This window comes from Stegodyphus dumicola, chromosome 11, assembly GCF_044657685.1.
Source record: "Stegodyphus dumicola isolate Sdum_Otavi_A_Nest chromosome 11, ASM4465768v1".
NCBI lineage: Eukaryota > Metazoa > Arthropoda > Arachnida > Araneae > Eresidae > Stegodyphus > Stegodyphus dumicola.
Genome location: NC_140778.1, coordinates 118,061,787 through 118,082,140, shown reverse-complemented (window position 1 = coordinate 118,082,140; position 20,354 = coordinate 118,061,787). Strand labels below are relative to the sequence as shown.

The 20,354-nt window shown below is 33.8% G+C and overlaps 1 protein-coding gene across 1 annotated transcript in view; it reads left to right on the top strand.

The window, feature by feature from the left end:
- The first annotated feature begins 451 nt into the window (after window positions 1-451).
- Window positions 452-20,354, top strand: part of LOC146994367 (uncharacterized) — a 110,909-nt gene continuing 91,006 nt past the window's right edge. The window contains exon 1 of the mRNA XM_085827148.1: window positions 452-756. Within this exon, the coding sequence (XP_085683274.1) occupies window positions 570-756 (187 nt within the window). The 5' untranslated portion in view covers window positions 452-569. The remainder of the gene's footprint in view (window positions 757-20,354) is intronic.

The following is a 20,354-nucleotide window of genomic DNA, read 5'->3' as shown; positions in this document are numbered from 1 at the left end:
CTCGTACAGGATTAACTGCAGAATTTTGGAACAAAACTGAGAAATTAAATTTTAAATATTCTCATAGGGAAAGCTAAAGCTTATTTGTATTTCATAAATTTCACATATTGTGTGTTATAAGCAAGTACCTGCTAGCCAAAAGTTAATTTGCAACAGCTGTGAAATAGCGTGCGTAACATAAATCCAAGCAACATAAAGTTAATAAGTGTAAACTTATTAACTTTATGTTGCTTGGATTTAGTTGGAATAAGTGTAAACTTATTAACTTTATGATTATCAATTGTCTAACGTTCTTCAGTTTCAAATAATCAGATAAAAGCCATATTCAGATTATCAGTTAAAGACACCCTTTCAAAATTGGAAGAAACTAGATAAAAAATATATGACAATTAACTATAGATAAAAACACAATACATATCGACGTTATCAAAATCTTTTGTAGTCTTCAACTATTATCTTATTTAGAAAAACTGAAATAAAATATTGAACAAACCCTCCAGGCAAAGGTAGTACGACCAAGAGACCGACGCTTTTGTTGAAATGCGCAGAAGAGTATAAAAAAATACAGTATGTTGAAGCCTATAGGTTTTAAAATAATTTTGTGCATATTTATTTTCGTCAGCATTGCTGCACAAGAAATTAATCCAAATACTGAATCTCTATTTGAAACTGATGATATTCGCAAGAACTTGGAATTTTCTCATTATTCAGAAGGTGCAGATGAAAGGAATTTAACAGAAATTAAACAACAAGCTGGTAAGTTATTTTATTCCAATAGAAATAAAACATAATCACTACTTCACTTTTCACTTCCTTTTACGAAGTAAAGGTAGAATTGTAATCGAGAAAAACTCAAACTCCCAGTTTCAAATTTCAACCAAAATATCCATACTGACCGTTATAGAATGCAATTTAACGATGTTTTTGCGTGACATCTGTACGTAAGGACAGAGTAAAGGACTCTTTTTCCCCAAACGAATTATACAGCTGATTTAAAATGGATTCAGAAGAGACTTTTTCGCGACGTCTATACGTACATACGTATGAATGTATGTACGTCGCATAGCTCAAAAATGATTAGCCTCAGAAGTCTAAAAGTTTGAATATAGGACTGCTATAACATGTAGTTGTGCACTTTTCTTTTTGTTGCAATCGGCCGCACCAAAAGTGTATATATATACAGAGTGGGTAATATATATATATATACCCACTCTGTTAGCCAACTCAGTGAGCTCACTTTTTTTAATCTTATATGTTAGTAAATTGTGCATTATTTTCTTTTAAAATGATTGAATTATGTTGTTATTATCTTCCTGTTAAGTTTTTTATGCCCTTAGTTAATCTGCATGCAAAAGCTGCGAAACTATAAATAAAAGTTGTTTAAGTGCTACTAAGCCTAATTTTTTTTTACCATAGCAGCCATATCCGTTTACATTTGAAACTTAGCAGAATAGTAAATTAAATATTTCTGCACCTTCAATGCATTTTTGCCGAATGGGACCAAAGCGAAACTTTTAGTTCTCTGCACCAAAAAATCTGCCTTCTTGCCTGCGGGCCGAATTGCTTGATTTTGCGTAGAAACTGTAATTTTTTTTAAAAAAATTGTTTTGACTGTATTTAGTATTTTGTGCTTTTTTATATCTTTCAAATTTTAATGAAAATATTTTAAGTTTTTATGTATTTTTGCCTTGCCGCGAAGCGAGAACTGAATTAATTGAATAAGAAATATATCTCAAATGAAATTCGAGGAATTAAGTTTAAACGAAATGAAAGCAAAAATGCGTATAATTTCATATTCCGTACAAGGAAGTCATGTGGTGTGCACATCAGATTTTTTTATTATTATTACTACTTAAAATTTGAAGGATGGAATTGTTTAATTATTTAGGCATAATATTTTTCATGCAGACTTGAATTTCAGTTAATGTGTTTTCAATGATATCCAGCATTATATAATAAGAAAATCTAATGAAAAAAATTTCGGATTAACAGGAGCTGGAATTTTATTTAATTTATTATATGAAATAATTTAAAGTAAATAAAATTACAATAATAGCGAATCAAAATACTTTAAAATAGGTTGTTAAAATAATAAATTTAACATATTAAAATAATTTAAACTAATCTAAATTATAATAATAGCTAATCAAATTAAGTAAGTTATTAAAATAATGAATGTAACCTATTAAAATAATTTAAATTAGTACTTTAAAATAGAAAGAAAATAACATAGACTAATATCCTTTCCTTTGGTCCTATTATTAAGATTATATCCTATCATTAAGTGTTTTTTTTAAATACATACTAATCTTAGATAACCCACATTCACTCAAATGAATAAGACCGTTGAGCGCTGGTAGTTCTATTAGAGTTGAAATTTTTCTTATAGATAAATTGTTAAAGATATTTATTTGCTACTTCAGCAAATTCAAGCAGCAGTACGAATAGCTATATCTTTTCACACGAAAACAAGTTTTAAAAATAAAATTTTACATCTGTAACTAATTATACGCATGTAAGTTGATTTGTGATACTTCTTATCGATATTTGCAGCAACACTGATCATCACATGAGTTTTTGCAGTACGCAAAAAAATATTTCAGAAAACATTTTGTTATTTCGATTCTGGATTTAGCAATTGAAAATTTGCCATAATAAATTACATTTTAGCAAAATTATTTAACTTAATTTTTTACTTTTCTTTTCTATTCAATTAACTGAGCCGAGTAATAGAGTGGATATATATATATATATATGTAATGAAACTGTGGTTTGAAGGTGGCAGAGTGGAAATCATGATGACGCAATTTAGCACTACATATCTTGAAAAATCGCAATCTTTATTTTTTCCATGCATATCAAATAATCCTTTTCAGACAAGATATTTCTTAATAATATGTGAATAGAATAACTCCCATTTTGAAGTACGACGTTACCTTAAGCAAGTAAGCGGCAGCAGCATGGATTAAAAGCGTCTTACCAGCGTGAGAGCTAACGCGGGAAAAGGGAAAGGTTATAGCACTTTCATAGCAAGAAGGCTGAAGTTTCAGTTCACAGTTTTGGTTTAGAATTAATTTGATTGGACGAGAGGCATCTGCATTAAAACGTTACATAAGATAGAAAAGTCTGGAACCTGTGAGAAGGGATGAATTTAGGGGCAGATTACCAAATTTAGAATGTTAATTTTGAGGTCGTCAATTATTTTATTGAAACAGCTATCATATTTTGTTATATCTTACATATCCCCCTTTCAAAAGAAAGGTTGGGTGAGCAGGGTGGAAGAACAAGCATTAGAGCAGCAAAATGTGAAAAGTTATAACTGTGAAAATACAAAACATATTTCCTTTTTTTTTTTTTAACAAAAAATTATTGCCATAAAACTTTGAACGATATTTTGACATTTCATTGAAATTCATAAAATTTTGAATTGAACTATGAATCTTAGCACTGTTGACAATTAAGCCGGTAGGATAGTTTCCTGCAGCCTGAAACCTCAATGGAAAATTTAATTCAGCTCTTCAAATCATCGTTTTGTGATAAATCCAAGATAATGTGAAAGAAGTGAATCATCAAATGTGTTTTTTTTTTTTTTTCAGTGTTTAAAAAATAACAGATCATTCTTCTGCTGTGGTGTTTTGCAAGTGCTTCAAAAAAATAATCACGTGTAGTGTTTACAGATTGAAAGTAATCTCTCGATAAATTGAGAAGTTCGAATGCCTAGTAAATAGGAATATTGAATTTGCTTCGCCAATGTCTACAATATTTATAAAAAAAAGTGCTTTAAATCATCAGTGAATTACCGTTTAGGAATTCAGCATTACAGCGAGTTCAAGGTCGATCTGAGTTAGTGTTTGCAAGTATGTGCGACAGAAAATTATTTGCACTTCCGCTTTTTCAACAGCTCAAAAATTATTACATTCTTGTGAATCTAGCTCAGGAACTAAATTATTTAATGTGCTGCGGATTCTATAGTTTTCATTTCAACTTTGGTTAAAATTTCTGAAATTTGTTTTGAGAAAATCTGAAATTCTTGTTCATTAATTTTTCTAATTTTTCATAAATATGTGTGAGCAAATTAAGTAACGAATTTTAAGCTATTTAAATTATTCACAGGGAAGGATATTAAGATAAGTTTTGATGTTTTTGAAATTTTATTGAGAATTTTGAATACGAATTTTATAATTATTCTAAAAATGACGTAGGTGTAAAAAATAAGTGAAATTATTACAGATATGTAACATGAAGTTATGGTAAATGCATGTTAAAATTTATGGGTTATTGTGTGTTAAGTATAGTATGATGAGGGTGTACTGGTTCCTTCAACAGAGGCCTGTAATTACCTCTGTACAGTTGTTCCTTTTACCCTCTTCAAGTCAGATAATGTTGGAGGCTCTCATTTTATGAGTGTGTGTAATTTTTTTATTATTATATTTTTTTATTATGGAATGTATTAGTGCAGTTCTCAAAGGCCAGTTACCTTAATGCAAGGAACGAAGGCCTTTTCAAGTAACTGTCTAGGCACCCTGGGCCACCAGTGCATAAAACACACTGGTTAGCTCAAGAGGACAGCCCTATTGATGGATATGTTTGTTTAGAAGTATTGCGAGGCTTCCAGTTTGGTAAAATCAGGAATTGTAAATGAAAGATGATAACGGTGAAACCATAAATTCTGAAAATCTTAATCCTATTATTTATGATGTTAAATTCTAATTTATCAGTATAGAAATAAGTATCATAAATATTTATGTGCATTACATTTAATTATAAGTAATGATTATGTAAAAGTTTTTGTGATATTCTGTAATAACAAGAACCTTCCCTGAAGAATTATGGTTATGTGAATTCTCAAACACCTTTTGGACTGAAATGCTGAAAAATTCAATAGGACTCTAAAAATTAAGAATCTATTTAAAAAAAAAATTGATATTTATAAATAATACTTTACAGGATCAAAATTTTATTATTTATATATATATATATATATATATATATATATTTTTCATTTGTTAGTGCTTTAACTCTTTCTCTTTAAAAAGGCTTCTCTGTCGCTACGCCTTTTTCTTTTTGAAGGAGGGAATATGTAAGATAAAAATATATGAATCAGAATTATAGATTAAACTATAAACATTAATTCTTCCTCTCTATTCTAAAATCGTAATAACTTATCTGCATTGCGTCATTCAAATTAATCATGCGATCTTACGTAACCGTTAATACCAGATGCCTCTTGACGACCAATCACCGAATTGTAAACCAAAACTTTTCTCTTCGCGTGTTTCCATCTTTCATAACTACGCACTTCAGCTTTTGCTGTCTACTGTCCTAAGATGTAATTTTCGCTGGCTTGCTTTCTATCCCAACAATATCAAAAATGTAAATCTTCTGTGGAAAGGCACGACTAGAGTGCCAAGTGATTGTGGCCACAAATATCAATTGGAAATAAAAATGGAATTAAAACTGCCTCGACTGCCAAGTTCTTTAAATACTACGCAATCAAAATTCTTCTTCAATATGGATCTAGGCACGCATCAACACTGCTCCGGCTTTTCCTTGTTTTGCTCTTATTATGACATATATATATATATATATATATTAAGGCACATAAATATATATATATATATATATGCCTTTGGTGTGGCTCATCGCAACCAAAATACGAGGTGCACATCTACATGTTATAGCAGTAATACATATAAAATTTCAACGATCCGAGGCTGCTCGTTTTTGAGTTACGCAAGATACGTACGTACGCACAGACGCCACAAAAAATTCTCTTCAGAATTCATTTTAAATCACTTTTATAATTTTTGAAGGAAAGGAGTCCTGTATTCCGTCCTTACGTGCAAATGTCAAGCAAAATTATCGTTAAATTGCTTCGATAGACGTCAAAATGGATAATTTCGTTGAAATATGATACCCGAGATTTTTCTCGATTACAATACTTCCTTTTTACATCGTACAAAGATGTAAACACAGTTATAACAAATACAGAATTACAGATGAGGATGAATTACACATCCTAATGCTATGACTTCTCCAAGGTCTCTGTTTGGCCTTTCTTCCAGTTCTTGTCTACTGTCCGGCAACAATGTATACAATTGAAATCTGAGCGTGTCTGTCTGTTTGTTTCTTTCTTTGTCTGCAGTATTATCTCCTACGGAACGGCGGAGAGTTGAGCTTCAAGAGAGATACCTCCGGATTTCAAAAATTCGTGGAAAGCCATTTCAACCATTCTCATCTTCGTATGACTTTAATCAGCGGAGATATTAATTAAAAACTCCGAAAACGGTAATTTTGGCCCTCATTTCGACAGGCAACAGGTAAATGAAGCAAAGACAGTTGATGAATTTGCAGAAAAGTAACTAATGTTTCAGAAAACGCAAATAAGAATAAACAGACAGAAACTACTGTAACTAACAATAAACCAGTAAATGTCATTATAAATAAGAGCATGCAACGCAAAACTATACAACCAAGGAAATCCAGTTTAGCGTAATGAAAAAAAAAAAAAAAGATTAATAACAGATTGTTGAACTCAGAAGCCAAAGGCCCTTCTCCTTCAAAAATATGAGCTCAGAGTGTGATGATATGGAAGTTGAAAAGTTAAAGCGGAATTGGAACTGCCATTGTTCCCACCAGAGGCATTTGAATATCCAGACCATGATCAATGTATTATATCAAACAGTAGGCTACGATTTGCAAGATTTTAAAAGCAGCCTACTATTTCTAATATTCCTATTCAATAACTGATATTTTCAATATTTTTAGTTCAAAATACGTGCCTTCTTAACTTTATGAACAGAAAGAAATAACTGTCACTGAAATTAATTTTAGATTACTGGTTAATACTGTAAAGACAAACGTTGAAAATATCTGATGTAGACCCCACATGACTTCCTTGTACGGCCTATTAAATTATGCATAATTTTTGTTGCACTTCATTTATTTCCTCGATTCTTTAGAGGTAGGTATATTTCTCATTCAATTAATTGAGTTCTCACTTCGCGGAAAGACGAAAAACATAAAAACCCAAAACATCTTCTAAAAAACAGAAAGACCTAAAACAACAAATACGGTTTGTGGGATTCTCACTTGTGTATTTCTCAGTTATTGTAGAAAGTGAAGAATCTTAAGAACTGTTTAGTGCATGATCGCTTGAGTTCGTGTGACAAGAAACAACAAGATGAAAGGATAAATAACCCTTTATTATTCCAATAAGATTTAACAGAACTCCGTCTTGAAGTGTACAATAGAAGCCGACACTTGGGCTTGAACTTAAGAGGCTAAAAGTAAACTAAAACTAATTTAAACTAAAGAGATACAGCCGAAGCTATCAAGATTCTATTCGAGTTGGCCCCTTAACTCTAATGACTGCGAAGCTCTCAAGGGCCTGAGTACGGGCGAGCATAATAACAGCTTTGAAAGAGAGTAGCCCAAAAGGCGAACGCGCGCTAATCAGAAACTCTGATTCTCTCTAACTCAGCACGTACAACTTCGTGGTTAAATACCGCTCTTCCTCATTATGTATTCAGAGTGATTCTAAAACTACGTTTTGGCCGGAAGTAGTAAGTTAAGAATTCGACAAGAAAGGAACTTAAAACGTAACTGTTAATAAAATTAACATAATCTTTACAGGTTAAAAACAGATTAAAAAAAAAATTACAGTTAAAATTAGTTTCTATGTCAAAAGAAGTAATTTGGCCAATGGGCAGAAAGACAAAAGTTTCGGTGCACAAAATTGGAACTTAGCATTTCAGCCCACTAGTAAGAAAGGTTCTGAAGTTTGTGCACAAATTGACTTAATTTAGTATACCAAGAGTTTCAAATGTAAATAAATGGCAACCTCGGTAGGCTTAATTCGCCACTTAAACTTTTAAATTGCTGATAATTCTACAACTATTAGATGTAGATTAACTAAAAGCATACAGGCCTTAAGCGGATCATAAAAGCAGTTGTAACAGTCTTATATGCAAAATTTCAAGATTGTACAGCTGCTTATTTTTGAGTTATGCGAGATACATACGTACGTCACAAAAGAAACCTGTTCTGAATACATTTTACAATCCTTTTTTGAAAAAAGAGTCCTTTATTCTGTCCATACGTATAGCTGTCACGCAGACACACACACACACACAAACATTCAACTGGTTTCGAGAGAGTCAAAATGGATATTTTGTTTGAAATATGATACCCAAGATTTTTCGCGATTTCAGCACATCCTTTACTTCACTCAAGAAGGTAAAATGTAAAATATTTGATATAAGAAAGAAGAGAAAGCTGGTAGCGTATTAAAAATCTATCCGTATTCCTCCGTATTATATTACACGGATGTCAATGTGTAAATTGTTTGATATAAGAAAGAAAAGCAAACTGGTAGCACATTAGATTCCTCAGTGACTTGTGTTAATTTTCCTTGGGTGCAGTTTGCCTACAAGATTAACATTATTAATTCATATAATGATTAGGAATTTTAACAGAAGTCTGATTGTTAAATTACAAGTTTGAGCTCGTATTATTTTACTTTGTCGGTAGTGATACAATATCCTGTGAAGGTAGAGGTTAAAATTAAGTAGGAAAACGGAAATCAATGTGTGATTTTAATGAAAAATGTAAATCTAACTGCAGTTTATATAAGCATCTCTCTATGGGGTCTACGAAGGTAAAGCCCATGAAGCTACTGGTTAGGATCTGGACTTAGGTAGTCTTGGTCACGGGAGTGCAGAATCAGTCTTCACAGGACTAAAAACTCCATTCATTTGGGGGGAGGATCAGGCTTGGAGGAGACCGTAATGGTACTGTCTCGTCTGCCCCTCGGTTGTGGGAACGCTACATTTTTTTATATAGAATGGACCTCTGGAGTTTTGTCTCTGTTGTTCCGCACGTGAGGACTTATACGCTATAACCAAATTCTGTTACTAAATTATAAATCAGAGCACATCTTCTACCAATAAATTATATCTATTTCAACTGATTCGTATTTTTCTAGTCATTATAGAACGACAAAAATGCAAATCTCGGGGTTTTTCTTTAATCATACATATACAAGAAACGAAAGTAGGGTTATTGATTAAGTCTGTGTGTCTGTTTTCCCAAGAGAAACTTTCTCTCTTATGTTTTGCATTTAGAACAAGCAATAGATATGAAATCGTTATTGAAATGAAATGAATATTTCGAAATTTTGCTGCTATCATTGTCATCAAGAACGTTAAACAGAGACGGAACAGGTGCTTAAAATAATTTTAACTCTTTGAAATCCAGGCTTTTGGCTAACCTGAATTCTCAAAATACCGAACCGCCCGAAATACTTTTCCAGTTTCGCAGCAATTTCTTCCCTCCCCGTCTGTTAACGCAGAAAACAGGTGTGAAGATTTCAAATGACATCCTTTGTACTTTCTAACAAAGATTCCATTAGCCTTTGATCTTTATAAAACTATTCTGAAGGTCAGACCAACGAGCCTTTCCGGCTTTGTTATGATCACGACTGAGATTTTGTTTATTTCCCTTATTTTTATAGGAAGGAATAAATTGATTAAAAATAAATGTAATCCTTAAATGTTTAAACTGCACTTTTATTGCTGTTTAAAGTTTAAAAGCATACTCTGCCACAAAAGAATCAACAATGAAATGTCACGAGCAATCAAAAGATAAGAAATCTCTTAGGACAAGCGGTCCACAGTAAATTGATACAATGCATTTGTCGAAACTGCAACTGCTACTGCATACCTTAGGAGGATGGAAGAAAACAAGATTACAATATCGGCCGTTTTCGGGCAGTTCTAGTTGTTTCAATGTAGAGCCATGTGGGGCGGATTGGTTGTGAAACAGAGTTTCCCTTAGAATATATATATATTTAAGAAAATAGGTGGCAACGCCTGATGCATTTTCTAAAAAATACTTTTTAGTATCATTTTAAGTACCCAGAATTTTCTGTGTAAGCAATATATTGTTCTTTGTGCAATTTGTGTAATGGAACTCTCAGTAATTGTATGTAGAAAGCCTAAATTATTACACAGTTCGGTTAAATAAAATTGTGTTACTCTAATGAAACCTTGTGCGTATTCATTTAAATGAGTAAATAATAGGTGTCGTGAAATGACAAACGATAAGTTTCTGGTGACTTCAAATGTATTAGCAGATAAGAAACTTGCAAGCATTCACGTACAAAACTTCTGCTAACGCTACAAAGCTATATAGTTTGGACTTTTTCAATATCTAAATACCAGACTATTGTCTGTTATGATAAATAAAGTTAAATAAATATAATCAGTAAATATAACTATTTTAAACATTTATTTTTAAATGCGAAATTATGGTAAGGAAAGTATCGTGGTACTGAGGTAGTAACAAACAAGATAAATAAACAATTCCTGGCAGTTTAGGTTAGGCTATTTGAATACGGCAAAATACACTAGAAAATCTTTATAAGGGAGGATATCTTCGTGAAAGCCATGATAAGGAAACTGGCTTGTATAAATGTTATACCTAGGAAATAACACGAAAATCACACATGCAGCTAGCCCGCTGGTTTGGATTTGAAGCCGAGTTGAACTATCAGTACACAGTACTCTTAGCCATTTGACCATTGGTGAAACACCTCGATTAAATGTAATCTTAAGACATATTCTACGTGGATAATTTCGTCTTCCTTATAAGAAGATTAAATTACTGGTAAACAAGTAAATAAATGTTGACTGTCCCCATGCATACTAGAATACAGTACTAGCTTATAGCGGATTATTTGATTATTGCAAAGCTTACTTGGGCTGTCTGAGTAAACAGAAGGATATTCTGATGAAGAATTTCCAGAGTCATATGGAAATATGGAATGGATCATATGTCCATGCAGCTAGAGCGTTCACTGAGATTTGAACTCGCATCGAATGACCAGTATTCTGTCTTTTAAACACTTTCTCTTTCAGTCGAGAATTGTTTAAGTTACCATATTTTACTATAGTATGGATATTGGAACAGATAAAAGATAAATTGGCTGATATTCGCTAAAACCACGAAATTTCCATGCATAAAATCGCGAAATTTCCTCGTGAAAACCACGAAATTTCCTTGAAACCCAGCCGTCCACCAACATTTGAATTCGGGCCGAGTACCTAGTGTCCAGCAGTGTTTCTTTGAGGTTACTGGTGGAACTATTATTGCACGGGTCATTGATGTATATGAAAACTTTAGTTATAACTTTTTGTAAAATTTTTAACCGGCTGGCTGCATGGACATTTCTATGGTTGTAATATGGATACGAGTACGATTCCCTTAAGATGTCTTCAACAGGACATCCTTCCTTTCCGTGTAGTGCCTAGTGGAACGCGTAATAAATTTTAAACAGCATAATCTGTAAATTGTATTTTTGTAATTAACTACCTGTTAGTTACTAGTTTCAGGAAAGTATTACTCAAACTATCTAACATTTGTTTTCAAAAACTAGTGGAAATTAAATAAAAATATAAAACAATTATACTATTCATAAAACGCAATAAATATCGACGTTATCGAACATTCTTGTACAATTGACGACTATTATCTTATCTGGATATAAATTAAAAAATAGGTAGAAAAGAAATTGCTCCATAAATCCTTAAAAGAGGTAAAGATTGTACGCAATGCAGAAAAGTGACATCTTTGGGAAACTTGCTGGAAAATTTTAAGGGAAATTCAATATGACCTCGTTTGGTTTAAACGTAATTCTCTATGCATTTATTTTCGTTGCCATATCTGCCAGAGAAATTTATCCGAAAATAATGTCCTCAGAAGAAAAAGACATTAATATCTTCAAACAGACTATGAATCTTTCTCTATATTCTGATGATTCAGCAGTTACTAATTTAACAGAATATCTGCAGGAAGCAGGTATGTTGATAAAACTTCGTATATTTTTATTTAAATAATTATTTAAAATTCAGTTTTAAGTCGTGCTGCATCCCCAGTGTCATAGTTTGAAATTTTACTTTAAAGTTCCGAAATTTCTATCTACAGCAATGCGAATTCTTTTATTTAATCTTAAATTGGTATAAGGTTGTTTTTACATCCTTATACGAAGTAAAGGAGGTAAAGTAATCTCAAAAAATTTCGAGAATCATATTTCAACGAAAATATCCGTTTCAACCGCTTTCGAAACCATTTGAAAGACGCTTTTGCTTGACATATATTTGTACGGACAGAATAAAAGAGTGTTTTTGCCGGAAAAGATTGTAAAATGGATTTAAAAGAAAATTCAGAAGAGATATTTTTTTTAAAGTTTCTTTCTTTCTTTTTCTTTCCTTTCATACATACGTATCTCGCATAACTCAAGTACGAGTAGCCGTAGAACGTTGAAATTTTGCTCACCCGATGAACTTTGTAATTTTAGCAATGTTTCACTTAAAATGTCTGTCAATAATTCCATTACAATTACTTAAAAATATTCTACTAGCATTATTCATTAGCTTTGCTTGCAAAATAATCTATGATGCACCTTATTTTGCATAAAAAGATCTTCTTTTAAACTTACATAAAAAGTGTTTTTTCTTGTAATACAATAACTACAATTTTTAAAAATAAAATTGTTTTTCAAGGTATGTTTTAAGTATAGGTAGCTATCGTACATGGTAGAAGGTGGAACACATATTTACTCGCTTATTTGATTCCTTTGTTTACAACTCTAGTCGCAGGAAAATCGACAGAGAAAGATTATGCGAATAATTAGACTTCCGAAGGACGCAATTTTATGAAAAACATTACGTATCTAATATGATATCTTCACTTCCATTACTCTGTAACTTGAATCTCGCCCCTTATTACTGTTGTCTCTGCTACTCCTCAGACCTCAAATCATCCATAAATTAGAAGATGATGTGCATGTGATTTAGAGAAATCCTAAAATGAATCTCAGTTCTTGTTTGATTCGCTCTGATTGGTTCGTTCTTGTTTCAGACCAACATAAGTTCAATAGTTATAAGTAAAAATTTCGGCGTGACCTTCGCAAGTAGCTTGCGAATATTTGTCTTTATTGGTAGGATAACAAAATCACTATGTGGATGAATCCATTTTAAAATTTCAGGGAGATAATTCTTTAAACGTCCTGAGGAAGGGGACATTAAGCTAGTATTTTTTTTTTTTTTCAGTTTTTTGTACTTCGCGATTAAACCTAGAGGGAAAATAACTGAGATGGAAAAATGCGCGCGGAAATACGATATAATATTTTCTTCACATTATGCAACATGCACGGCATGACTTTGCTGTTTTGTAAGCTGCGTTGATGATGTTACAGACAAAGAAGAACGCAAAGCTACTAGCAGAAAGAAAACTAAGAACTAATTTATTTTATTAGGATTCAAGCTGTAAAGGAGATGATAATTGAAAACTCCTAAAATAATAATGAAAACAAGTGACCAGTACATCATTAAGAGGCTATCACTTCTAGGGACGCGCGCGGGTACGCGGGACAATTTCGAGAAACGAGATTCTAGTAGCATTGCTTTAAGCGGGAGGCTTCCGAGAAATGTTTCGTCTAGCTTAGGAGGAACATTTCCCAGCTACGAGCAGCATTTTAAAACTTTTCCGAATATGTTCCGTCTGGAGACATGTTCCTCGTACGTTCAACCAATCCGACGAACGTTCTGCTTCTGAAGGATCACGGGTAACTTTCAATATGGCGATCGCTCTCACTGTGAAGTCATGGACGGTGGAAATAGAGGCCGATTTAATTATTGCTGTTTTGTTGTAGTATAGCTGCCTGAGTCATTTTTAAAATATTTATATATTCATTAAATATATTAATCGTGGAAATTTCAGAGTTGACAGCATTTTACGACGTTCTTACAGTTCAGATTTGTTTACAAATTATTCGCCGCCAAAAGTTCGCCAAATTTGTCGTATTTCGTTCGTATGTCGTATATCAGTTCTTTGCAAATTATTATGGATATGTACTAATCAGTTGAAAAATAATCAATGAGCATTTGAGTACTAAAGAGTGTACACAGTTTGTTTTTGAGGTAATTCATAATTATATCATATGTAATATAAACATGACTAATAAATAATACGAAATGTAACAGCTGTGCATTTATAACATTTGATTACTTAAAACAGTGCACAATCATGTGTCAATTATCACCGTCATGTGTGTTTACATAATGAATTGTACTTTCCAATTATGTGCACGGGCCTACTAGTGGCCTAAGTGTCGTTGAACACTGGTAGTTCTGTCTGAGGTTAGAATGCCGCAAACGGGCTGGCTACATAGGCGTTTTCTTGGTTTTCACCATTTGTAAAATAACTGAGATGGAAAAATGCGCGCGGAAATACGATATAATATTTTCTTCACATTATGCAACATGCACGGCATGACTTTGCTGTTTTGTAAGCTGCGTTGATGATGTTACAGACAAAGAAGAACGCAAAGCTACTAGCAAAAAGAACACTAAGTACTAATTTATTTTATTAGGATTCAAGCTGTAAAAGAGATACTGGTATACGAGTATCTCCTTGTACTCCTTGTACAGTTTTAAAAAATCTTCTACAAAGGGATCCCACATGTTAGGCAGATATCCCTCGAGGCTTTGCCGTAATCACATAAAACAAACTCATGATGTGCACTTCCTAATTTCTAGAGTTGGTATAATTAATGTGTTTTAGGTATATTACAGAGTGTTCTATGGGACAGTTAACAACTCGCACATGTTTGATTGCTCATGTATTCATATGCTTTATTTAATCTTCATTTTGCTGAATAATATCTGCTGGCTTGTGAGGATGCAAATATCAGCCATATAGATTTTTGTCATAAAAAGTCTTGCTTTCTTTTGGGGGGAGGGTCTGTTTGTTTGTTTATATTTATGAACAGAACAGTAATTATGAGCCATAAAGTTAGTCAAGAGAATGCTCTCATCAGGTCACAAATTTTCAAGTGAGCCATCAAATTTTCATTAGAATGCAGACATCAGAAAATACACATAAGTAATGTCTGATAAATAGACTTATCCAGCACACGTTTTAAATTAGTCTTAGTGTATACAGAATTTCGCTATTACTGATGTAATTGATGGCTATAACCAGAAGTGTGTTTATCTGTTACTTGAAGTGCCAGAGAAAAGACATCAAAGTGATTAACTTGATAGCAATCACCTTTCTATTATCTTCCATAACTAACAATAAAGTTTAAAACGAAAAGAGTGTGAGCGATACAAAACAGCACGAAGAAGCAAACGTCACTTGAAATGAACCATCACTTTCACCAATCTGAGCGATAACTGTTTCTTGTTTGGCATTCATTCTGTTTACCAAGTGAAGATGGTAACCCGATTTCGCGGAAGAGCGATTCTCAGAACTGTTCCTCCAAAAGTTTTGTTCCGGCAACAAATATCGTATCTCATAACAGCATTTGAATTTATACTATTGTTGACAATTTTGAAAGGACAATTTTTTTACTTTTTATTTTAAAAATAAACATAACGATCTCCAGCATCTCACCCGACGCTTAAATATCTCAGCATTTCAAAATAAATATGAAAATAATAATTTCTAAGCAATATGACAAGTATAATTAGAATTAATTAATAGTTGTAATAAGCTAAAGATTATATAAAACCACAATTTGTCACTGTACGGGAAATTTAGAAATTTTTTAAATACATCATTTAAAAGTAACAGCTGACGTTTTTGCTATCACCATACGAATTTTACCATCAGGGCCAGCTATCAGATTTTCTGTTTGACAGGCAAACCATTTGTAAGTCATCTTCCTTCAACAACGTAAGAGCACCAGGAGAAAAATTACCTTAAAGTTGTCATTAAACCTTTTATTGTAGGCGGTAAATATAATCCCAAAGCCATCTTTTCCATACTTGTTGGACAATTTTTGTTCTTCTCTTCCAAAGCGTTAACATATTATCTGGCCTGTCAAGAGTTCTGGCTCGGAAATTGCGTAGGTCGGTCGTCCTACAAAAAACATGGCCTGATGATTATTTTGAGGAGTTTAAGCCTCAAATTCGTTTGCATTTGGAGACAAAAGGATAGGCGATCTCGAATTTAGAGTTCTCTCAATTTGAGTAGAAATAGTTAGAAGTTCCTCTAAGGTTAGCGTAATTTTCTCCAATAGCTATTTTAAAAGACGTAACACCAGCTTTGTTTGAAAGACGTAACACCAGCTTTTCACAGACCTCCGAAGTTTGGAGAACTGGGAGGAAGAAATTTTCACAGTACTTCCTCAGAAGCCAAACAACTTGAAGATGTATCATCGGGAGTTCTTACAAAATTTTGCAAATGTTTCAGTTTTGCGTGAACGTCCTTGGAATTGCCTGCGTTACCTTGCGATTAAAGCGTCGATTGTTAGATAAGACACTATCTCAACGGTGGGAGGCAATGGTTGGCTTCTATCAGTAGCAACGTAGACATTCATGCACTACTTGCTTTACCAACTTTCTGCCATCCATAGACCAAAACGTTTGCCGTACACTTCTAAGAAGAGCTTGAGGTCCTACATGCAAGTGCTTCCTATGATAATAATATTCCGTGATAAGTTTCGTTAGTTTGTAGCCAGGTGGCAAAATTATAGGATATTTCTAATTGTAGCTCCGATTTGAGAGAGTTAAATGGCTTACAACACGGATAGCACCTTTTTTTTTATTCTAAAAAGGGATTAAATCTTAATTAAAATTTTCACGCAATAGCTGTTTCTGCTTTAGTAAGGCAAATTCCGAAGGAAAAACATTTACCTGACCTCTTATAATTAGAACATCTCGAGCATTATATAATTCTTCTTATGTTAGTCTTCGTCTATGCTGATCAGCTACGTTGCTTGAATTGTAGAGTTATTAGGTATTTTTTGGAAAGAAAAGATTTGAAAAATTAGCAACGCCTTCGGCGGAAATCGCAGCGCTAACCTCTCAATTACGCGCGCAGCGTGCAGACCACTACAGCACGAAGAAGGCGGAAGAAATACCTGAAAATAAAACTTAAAACTCTAATTAATATAAAATAGTTATTAGTGAAGTTTATGATGTTGCATAAAACGTCATTATCTACAGCCAAAATCAATACAGTGTACACAGGGGTTCGCATTATCTTTAAAGATTAAATATAAAACTTGTCATATCTAACCTGGGTTGATGCCTCTTGTTCTTAACGCTGTGGACCAAGCCACCACATACAGTTCTATGATACCGCCCTAGCATCCAGTAAACATGATATTGTGTCTGCTGGGTTATTCTCCGAGTGTAAATGACCCCATTTGAAGTTTTCGGTTAACTGCTGAATGCTTGAAAAACCCCTGTTCCTTACAAATCTCTTAAGTTGATAAGGTGGCAAATTAATCCACGCAAAGGCGATAGTGGTGTCTGACACTTTATTAAAATCATAATTTGAATGTTGACAGAATCCTAGTAACCAGTTGGGATAGAATTAAACATGCAAACAATTTGAGTTTTTGAAGCTTTATTGTCTTCATTGGGGCAACCTCGACTTACTGTGCAAACGATGACTGGATACAGGCTGTTCTTTTGAAATAGCTTCAAGATAAACCGCAGCACCATAGGCAGCCTCTGATCATTCAGAAAATAACAACATTTTCCATATTCCTGCGTAACACAGATCCCATAATACGTAGATCTTTGATTACGGAAAACGTTGAAACAAAGTTGTGCCATTTAAGAGATCCGGGTACGGGAAACTGTTCATGCTAATCATTGTGAATTTACCGTAGCCATTGCTTAAATTAGCTCTGGTAATGAGCGATCCAACCAACACCAAGGGGGCAGAAATGCAACCTAAATCCGATAACAAGGCTCCTTTAAAATATGCGCTGCTTGGTTCAATAAACATATTGTAAAAGAAAGAACCACTGTGCGTGTTTCACTGCACTCGTAAGGCCCACCAGCGGCCGAGCGGTAAAGTCGCTGAACACTGGTAGTTCGGTCCGAGGTTCGAATCCCGCGAACGGGCTGGCTGCATGGGTGTTATCGTGGTTTTCACCATGTGTAACGTGTATACGAGCCAGTTTCCCTTAAAAAGTCCTCCACGAAAGGCATCCCTCCTCTTAGGCAGATAGCCCTAGTGTGCTTTGCCATAATTAAATACACCAACACCACCAACACTGCACTCGTAAAAAGCTTTCACAATCGTTTCATCTCCTGAATGGTGAAAAGATAATTTCGAATTTCCCTTCAATTAACTCAAGGTTATTACTGTCACGTAGGAAAAAAATATTTATTAAAATTACTTTTTCACTCATTTAACTTTAAAGCTGACTACTTCTTAACTTTCTCTTTGGTGCAGCGACAAAAAAAAATAACTCAAACTAAAACTAAACTCAGTACTACTAAATTACTTTCATAATCAAAATAAAAACACTTTTTATCAAAGAAATCAAGGAAAATATCCTCCCTAGTGCTTTGTTAAACTCAAGGATTATTTGTCAAAACAAAATGCGAAAAGGCATTTCCACAACAAAATATTAACACGCTGTCTCTCACTAAAATAAATCTAATTCAGATCTCGAACGTGGAAACACATAAATTTCAATACAAATCTAGAGATAGCCATAAAACACTTAACATTTATAATACCACTTAGAACTCTTCAAAACAACGGGGAAAGATACATCTCACATTTAAGAAGTCTACACTTTAAATCAAAATAAATTAATTAAGCCGATCGTATAGTCACAACTTTTAAAACTGATTTTTCTACTACCGCAATATGGTTTTACCCAGGTTCGATAAATTAACCATGTTCCGTAAGGATTACATGAGTGATCTACAATAGACCACAATTAAACGCAAAAGAAACAGCAATGATAAAAATAATAAACAGATTTATTGAATATTCCCACACATTATAATTTAAAATAGCTGGCCAGACTACTCCTACAAAACATAATCTTAAAATTTACTCATTATTTCAATCTCATTTTTTAACATAATTCCCATCATACAAAATCAGGTGCAGGTCATACGCAGGTTGCAGGTCAAACACCTCAATATTAATCTTTTTAAAAAGTGAACTCAAGTATTAAACTCATGACAATTAAACATTTAAAAAACATTGCTAACATTTTCTCAACTATTTATTATTCATAACACTTTCTCAACTAGTGATTGATCTATTAACAGCAAAATACAAATTTTAATCTATATAAAAAGTCGGCTAATGCGATAGAAGTTAACGCTTCCCAAATTCTCATGATTACTTATAAAATAAAATAAAAATGTTTGCTCAAGAATCAGCGTATACCAGTCTGAGAGCCTCGGGGAGCTGCCGGGATCCAGTCCCAAAACGTCGAAGCAAAACGGTCCAATTTCATCGTTGTCAGGGAACCGATACTGGAGTCTGTTCAGGCACAACGGGAATATTTTCAAAATTCCCCTTCATCGTTGTCAGAAAAACCGAGACTGATGTCTGTTCAAGCACAACGGGAATTTTCTCATAGTTACAATTCATCGTTTCTGTGAAACCGATACAGATGTCTGTTCAAAGCGCAACGGGAATTTTCTCATAGCACCCGCACTACTCGGTTCAGCAGCATTTAACTCAAAAAAATCAGCCTTCCCTTTTATTTCGAAGACTCTCTGAAGATAACAGAAGGAGATGGACAACAGGAGATGACGACTTCCCTCTTTTTCCATATTTTCCAAAGCAAACTGGAACTTCAGGGCGAGCAATTCAGACTCAACTCTTCCACACGTAGAAAACTTCAGCGACATGATTAAGACGCTGAACCCAGCCCCAGATCTTCAGCCAATTACGCCGCAATTTAACCGAAAGGAGCCTGCGACGAGCTCGGATCGGACCCCGCTGCCAGTGTCACGGAGATAAACAATATTAACCGTAACAGCGGTCGACCCCAAGGGGTCACCGGGTAACGCTCCTCTCAAAGTCGATTATAACTGGACCAAATCTCCCGAAAATCTCACAAAAATCTCCCTTCTTCTACCATGCAACGGCTTAACAAAACTCGATTGACACTCACCCAGAAACGCCTCTAATTCACTATTAGCTCAAACATTAATAAAATTAAAATTTAGCCAATCTTAAGCAAAACATTGGACTCCCTCTAGCCAACTAGAACAAAAGTGATAAACCACGACCAAAATTCTAAGAAATTCAGAACTCTCTACAAGATGACAGACCTTTTCTTTCCCAAGCAAAGAGGAATGTTTCCAACCTATATCTCTGTCAAATATCGCCGCCCCTTAGAACTATTCGTCTCTGAACGAGCAAAATACGTGTTTTACACCCCCCCGCGAGAAGAGGAAAATTCAGCTGGGCAGTCCGACCCCTAACCTTCAAAAGAAGCTGACTCGTGAGAAATGGAAGTACACCCGTGCCTTTTTAACTGTATCCCATCTTCAGCTAACCTTAAAGGATCT